This window comes from Triticum urartu, unplaced genomic scaffold (genome assembly GCF_003073215.2).
Source record: "Triticum urartu cultivar G1812 unplaced genomic scaffold, Tu2.1 TuUngrouped_contig_5045, whole genome shotgun sequence".
Taxonomy (NCBI): Eukaryota; Viridiplantae; Streptophyta; class Magnoliopsida; order Poales; family Poaceae; genus Triticum; species Triticum urartu.
In genome coordinates, this window is record NW_024115685.1 from 17991 (window position 1) to 25712 (window position 7722).

A 7722-nucleotide genomic window follows, 5' to 3' on the forward strand; every position below is an offset into this window, starting at 1 on the left:
CGCAACGCAAAAGTAAAACAATTAAGTTCGTTACAAACTCCATGGAGCAGAAAGCAACATGTAAAGCAACACTAGCCAAGACAGACAAGCTAGCAGCATCAATCTTCGAGCTTCTCCCAGTCCGAGACGACATGGATTTCATCATTCCTTTGTCGATTCTTCATCAGGTAGCTCAGAGAAGCACGGCCACCATGCTCAGCATCAGCACTGGCTTCAGCCCAGGATGGATGGTCCGAAACCACCGTACCGATCAGCCTGGTTCCAGTTTCATTGGCGATCTCGGTTTCCTGGGCATCAACCCCCTGAACAAGGCATCTTTTTCCTCAGATGCCACACCTGTTTCATAGAAATTCAATCATTTCTGCAATTCCATACTCCCCACGGAACAGCAGAAGAAACAAAGTTTAACTGAGAGCTTTTCTTAAATCAAATCCTATGAACAGCTAAAGACTTAAAATCCACAATGCTAACATCAAATATAAGCTCAACATCATCCCAAATGGCTTTTGCAACAATACACTCAAAAAACAAATGCTGCACCGACTCAGTTTCAGTAGTGTCTACACTCGAGAGGTTTTGCCATGCCCCTCCTCCTCCTCAAGTTATCACAGGCCATCACTTTGTTCTGGGATAGAAGCCACAGGAAACCCTGCATCTTGGGGGAAATTTTAATTTGCCATACAGCTGGCAACACGGCAGGTTTGGGCACCTCTCAAGTTCACTCATACAGTGATTTGGAGGAAGACACTCCTTTAGAACTGGCAATGAATTTTAAATCCAGCCACATGGTCATGAGATCATCAGTGTATGTCCTCCTAGTTCAATGACATGTGCGCATGTGATGGATAAGGCATGCCGATGAAGGCAGGCACCATGCATGGCACTTTGGCATGCTTTTCTTAAAAGCACGTCCACTATTATATATTCCGAGGTTTAACTAATCGACTCACCTACCGTGACAGGCAACGGCAGCGTGGTGTTACCATGCCATATGGCAATCCGTAGCATCTGGGTCTCATTCACTGTTGCATAGATAATCAGACAGTCATCGCCGCTGAGAAGCTCCCGAGCCCGTCCAAGCAATGGCCAACGGACGAGGGAGAGAGCACTGCATCTCAATGCCACCATCTCATTACGGTGCCAGACAAGTAGGCAAGGCCGCTGCTGCTGCCAAGCCGGAAATGGGGCTGAATCACTTTGTTCGCTTCGTCGCGCTGATCGAGAGGCTTGGCAATGCCTTGGGCACGCTGGCCTTCACGTGGGCGACTGTTGTCCTGCTCGGAGGCTACTCCAAGGATCTCAGTTTGGATCATGATTTTTGGTATGCAGCAGCGATAGTATTCCTCGAAGCTATAAGGTATGACGATAATCAGTTTTTGTGAGCATACATACATCCATGAATAGAAACCTCTCGCTGATTTGTACATTTTTACAGAAGTTCTCAAAATTAACCTCAACATATCATAAAGCGTTAATTTAGGAACATTTGTTGGCAGAAAAGAGTGTAATGGATGCTCATACCTTAGCGCCAGTACTGCTTAGCGCAATATGGCCAGGAGGATATGAGGCTGGCTGATTGATTGCTAGCCCATGGTCACCCACCTGCATTGATGAGCTTTGTTATGACCTTTCTCTCTCTCCAATCTGTGTACTACAACAACAACAACAAAGTCTTTAGTCCCAAACAAGTTGGGTTAGGCTTCTCTCTCCAATTTGTGTACATGTACCTAAATTAACACTACGTAGTACCATAAAAAAATTGGAAGTTTTGAAGTGTACAATCTAACGATTGAAATTAGCCTTTCCCCAATTATGGATATAGGTTCCTAACTTCCTGTTAGACTTTCCCCAGTTAAGCCATGGAAACTTGTATATTGACAACATGTGAGTAATTATATAATAATAACAATTATCACTCAATTATAGGTACGCCGTCGGTGTTCTCCTAGAATAATGCAACTTTTCTACCGTCCCTGTCATGAAATTAGGTTTAACGACCCAAACTTGAAACTAGCAGGGCATGCATTGGAAACATCTATACTTGCAACTAGTTCATCGACCGCTAGTAGAAAAATATACTCTGCCTATTGCTGCATCAATGCCACCAAGCTAGGCTTAGCACAGTTAGGGTCCGATTTAACAAGAACCTAGCATTATTATGATCTACTGGAATCATGTCTATCTTTCTTAAACACTGGAGTATGATCTGGATGCTCATCATCTTGGGTTTGTGTCCATATATCATTTAATGACACCATATATGCATACTTGATAATTCAGGATGTTCACCCGCAACAACAGAATGGATTACCAACTGTTCTTTAACACAAGGGGAGCCTTTAGACCTATGGGATGGAATGGACTGGTTGTGGTACTATGCTTTTTTGATGTTTTCGTGATCCTCTGGAGGAAATATTATATGACTGATATGACGCTTCTAGCGATGGTAATAATACTTGCAACTGTCCGGTTCCTGTCCGGGCTGAAACTGCACATATGGAAACCGCTAAGCCGTGCCACATCGCTATGGAGCCCCTTGGTTGCAATTTTACTCACGGCTCCCCCTCTATCAGCTTGTATTAATAAATACACATATGATGGTGATGATCATGATCCATACAACAGATGGATTGGCCTGATCAGTTGGATTGTATTCACAACACTACTGGTGCCAGTGCTATTGGTAACAATAAGCAGGCTACGGTTCACCAGAGTCATTAAACTAGCGGATAGTATTCTTGGCAGCAAACAGGAATTTTGGCACCGAGTTGTTATAAACTTGTGCATGATTGCTGCGCTAGGGATGCAGGTGTACATCCTACAGTTAGGTCAACCCACGAACATCCTTGTTATCTTGATAGTTCAAGCGTGTGCCTTGGTGGTGGTGTCATTTGGCAACTTCCAGGTTCCAGCAGCAGTGGTGCGTATCTGGCTAGCAAGCTTGGGCTTACAGCATGAGTACAAGGATGATCAAGAGAACCTGAAAGCATCTCTCAGAATTTTCTATTGGATGGTGCTTGGGCAAGGAGTCCTCTACGCTGTGGCTTGCATGCTCGAGTTATTTTCTTTCATCCCTCGGAGATTCCTTGTCCATTGTGGTGGGTTTAGAGGTTACTGGGGAGTGAAATCTGTCGATCTGTACTATGCGTACGCCTTGGAGAAATGCATGCAGGAGGGTGTGCTTGCTCCAAAGAAGATCAGCCTGAGTAACTTTGCCATGGATTCTCTAAACTCGGATTCATCCAAGAATCAGATCTATGGTATTCAGATGATGCACAGCTTTCTGCAAAGGGAGCCAACCAAGGCACAGCTACTTTCAAAACTCGCCACTTCTACCAAGACAGTGGCCAGAATAATTAGCATGTTGGATTGGACAAGTCCAAAGGATATAACTATCAGATTATATGCTGCGAAGGTCACCGCTGAACTTGCAAAGGACCTCCGTGTCGTCACTTTCCCCGGTACAATACAGCTTGTGTCCGCACTTCTTGATGCTGACAGTGGAACAAAAAGAGGAAATCTGCTTCTGGACACAGATGATGAACAAGAAAAACAAGACCAATTTCTGGAAGATGGCCAAGAGCAACATACAGTAAGGGATGTAGCTGATAACCAAGGGCAAAGACGAGAACAACTTCAAGACACCGATAACCTGCTCGAGGAAACACAAGCCTGCTCAACCCAACAAGCCTGCAATGACAAGCCAAATTCTTACATACTCAAATGCTGGCAGCATATTTTAGAATTATGTTCGGTTCCCAAGGAGCAGTTACCGACAGACCATGATCTTCTCCCTGCACTGGCCATGTCAATTATTGAAAGTCTTGCTGGTTGTGATCAGGAAAACTGTGTGCAAATCAGCAATGCAGCTAACCTCATCCCGAAGATCATAGGATTCACAAGATTCAGACATGCCATGAACACTGTGGATACCGAAACACAACAAAAGCTCCTGCTTAAGTCATCACTGACAGTGCTGCAAAGACTCGCAAGCATTGGCGGGGAAATCGGCATAACACTGCGGTACAAGATATCAAAACATCCCTTGCTATTGAGAAACCTTGCAGAAACCTTGGAATATAACGGGAGCAGCCAGGAATTGATAAAGTTGGTGGCAGGAATCCTCAGGAACATTGCCATTGATGGGAACACAAGGCAGGAGATTGGTCGCATTCAACTGATCATCATTAGGCTGACGCAGACATTTATCAATGGAGAAGGAATCATGAGTACCAATGCTGATCACTTATCACGGAAGGTCACCGGGCAAGCACTGGCAATGCTCACAACAGAAAGTGTCCAAAATTGCTTGATTGTGTTGAAGGAACCGGAGTTCATTAAGAAACTCAAACCTATGATCTCGATCCATGGCAAGTACATATATGTGGCAGCAAGCCTGTTGCGCAATCTGTGCCTACACGCTCAACCCGAGCTCAGAGAGTCAGACCTGAAGGAACTATCTCATACCTTGAGAGAGGTGAGCCCTGTTAATACAAGCAATGACTGCACTATTAGAGGTGGCTAATGAAGTTTACTATTTATACTTGTTCTTGTGCGTAAAGTTGTTTGTGTTAGTTTAACCTGCAATTTTTTACTTCTGCATGTTTACTTATCACTGAATAACATAGTATAGTTGCACATTATATTGTCATTAATGACGATACATTTCACTACAGGTGTTGGAAAAAATAATTGATGTGGAAGGGGCAGAACTAGAGATCCTCATTGGCCTTAGTTCACAGATTTGTAGAATCATCCCCAAAGACTTTACCGAAGAACTAGAGGGCGGTCAGATTAAGCAGAGATTCGTGAAGAGGCTGATTGATGCGTTGAATGCAAACATGGAACCTAGTGCTCATTGTCCTGGGATCAGAAGGGTGATACTTGAGCAAGTCATTAACATGGTGGAGTGCAATTATCACTATGCAAACTGTTTCAACGAATTCAGGATGACAGAAGCCCTATCAGTGGTAGAACAAACACTGTCGAAGGCTGAGGACTACAAACTCTTATTGGGTGATGCAGGTCTCATGGAGTACAGCACCCCTATCTCCGCCCTTGTGGCAAGAGCAAAAGAGCTAGTGACTGACTGCGATTCAATCGTAGATGGTAGGATTTCTGAACAAAGTTGAAATATCATTTCATAAGAGAGTTGTAGAAGATTCTCCATCTACAGTTGTAGTGAACTGTATGTTGTAGTACAATAAGTGACACCGTGGATTTAGATTTGATAACAAGAATGCAGATGTGGACAAAAGAACAATCTTGGCTTTAGAGTCCCAAGGTGCTGATATAGTTTTAGAGATTTCATATTTGTAATTTGAACCTGAGATGAAAAATAGTGGGTATGTGTTCTGTATTTGACAATGAAAAATACTTTCGTTTGCAGTGGTAACAAATGATTTCTATTATTATGCATAATCAAATGGTTCTATCTGTAACTAGTTAATCCATATCACTGTTTTAGCATATACTGTTACAGGGAAATTCTCATAAGGTTGGTGCCAATGCAATGAAGGGTTGTGTTTCAAAACAAAGGTCCAATGTTTAGAAGAAAATCTAGGATTATGCATCTAGGTTGGGACAACAGGGAGATAGCATGATGTTATTCTTGCTATGAATAATTCTGCTTCATGTGGACAGTGACATAAATGAGGCAAGAAGGCCAAATCTATGACCGTGCCCCCAGGAGGCGATGTAGGTGCTATGTAAAATCCGCACAGCAACATTGTAAAATCCAGGTTTATTCCAACACCACCAAAGCTGAATTTGCACCCACCCACGACGCGACTGGCCATTTAATACTACCGTAGTCAGTAGCAATGCCCCAGAAACCACTAACTTTTGCTTCTCGGATCAAACCCCGCTGCCGATTTGAGCACAGAGGGTGCCCAACAGCCGATGCGAACCCTAGAGTTTGGCAATAAAATGGCCCTAACCTCTCGAGGGGTGCCGGAGGCCGGAGCTCCGGCAGATCTCAAGCGAGCGCGGCCGGTGGCCAGGGGGAGAGGGGAACGGAAGGTAAAGGCACCTGCGTACGTGGGTGTTGGAGATCCCCGCCGAGCTGATCGCCCCCATGGCGCACAGACGGGGAGCCGAGAGCCTTTGCTTGTCGTTATTGTCTCCTTTTTTTGTTGAGAAATTGTCGTTATTGTTTTTCTTTTTGAGAAATTGTTTTTTATTGTTTGTGTAACGGCAGAATGATTTTTTTTAAAAAAAATCATATATATTTATCTTCAATCAGGCAGTACAACAAACACCATCTCTCCCTAATTTATTTTTTATAATCTTTTTTACTAGTCTATCCCTAATAATAAAGCACGGATTGACTCCCTGAATTCATCGTCACAATACGCTTCTTTCCGTGAATTTACGCTTTCAGTTTGAATTTAAAACATATACACGAGATGGTACTAAAAAACTATTTCGTTCGTTGGTGACAATTGTTTCCGAGCGCAGTTAATGTTGGGCTGGAGTTAGACAAGTATGCTCGGTCAGATGGGCCAACTCTGGCCGATAGCTCGTCCGCCCCACTCTGGTTGTCCGTTGGCCCAGCTTGATTGAGTGCCTGTGTACGCATGGGCCTCATCATCGAACATCGGCTGTGGACACCGATTCGAAGGGGAAAAGGAGAGGTTTGAGACAGGAACTCACAAGGGGCTCGAATTTGTGGTAGGGGTGGCCGGGGAGGTGACGAGAGCAACAGTGGTCGACGATGAACTGGAGATGCTCAGATGCTCCGGGAGCCGAAGAAGACGAATAAGATGGCGAGGTTGCGGAAGCGTCTTAAGCGCTGATGGTTCTGGGACAGATGTAATTGATTGCAAGGAGATGCTCGCAGGTGACGTCGCAGGCGTGACGGCGACGACGGCCGCCATGCCTCTCAATCGAGTAAAGCCCCCCGGTCTTCAGAAGGCTGCTGGAAATCAACCGCCGGGAGGTCCTCAACGAGCTCTACCGCAAGAACATCACCAACGCTCGACATGTATTCTGTTCCAAAGACAGGGACAGATGTAATTGATTGCAAGGAGATGCTCGCAGGTGACGTCGCAGGCGTGACGGCGACGACGGCCGCCATGCCTCTCAATCGAGTAAAGCCCCCCGGTCTTCAGAAGGCTGCTGGAAATCAACCGCCGGGAGGTCCTCAACGAGCTCTACCGCAAGAACATCACCAACGCTCGACATGTATTCTGTTCCAAAGACATCTATTTCATGGCGTACGAGCAGTATCACAGATGGCTCTTAGGCGCTATCCCCTTGCTCGGCAGTAGGCTGGTCAGGACCTGCTTGACTACTCGGCCGCGGCACATCCCCAATAGCTACGTATCCCCTGAACTCGCTTGCCGTGTCATTGACGTGGGCGTCTTCATTTGCTTGGCATCCTCACTGATCCATGTTCGCTTTGATGTATGTTGTGATGATCTAAATCACGGCCACACCATCGTATTTCAGTCAACCGGGCCATGGACTATGATCGAGCCCAAGGATAAAGCAGCCAGCATTAGCGACGTAAAGGAGTACATCGGCTCCCCATTTATGAAATAATACTATAGACATTAGCCACTATCCTTGAATTGACTAGAAACACAGTAGACCTGCAGTTTAAGGGGTGCTCGTCTACGCCTATTTCCGACAGGAGGTAAGTTGATCCGGTTTGATTATTTTGCTTACTTATTATGCAATTCACTTCATACTAATGGACATTCTCTGATTGACTAATTT

At 45.0% G+C, this 7722-nt stretch overlaps 1 protein-coding gene across 1 annotated transcript; it reads left to right on the plus strand.

Moving 5' to 3' along the window:
* The first annotated feature begins 961 nt into the window (after positions 1-961).
* Positions 962-5132, plus strand: LOC125528699. The gene is made up of 3 exons (XM_048693135.1): positions 962-1357; positions 2281-4477; positions 4677-5132. Exons 1-3 carry the CDS (start codon positions 1083-1085, stop codon positions 5130-5132), a joined length of 2928 nt encoding a protein of 975 aa, XP_048549092.1. The 5' UTR covers positions 962-1082.
* Positions 5133-7722: the final 2590 nt, after the last annotated feature.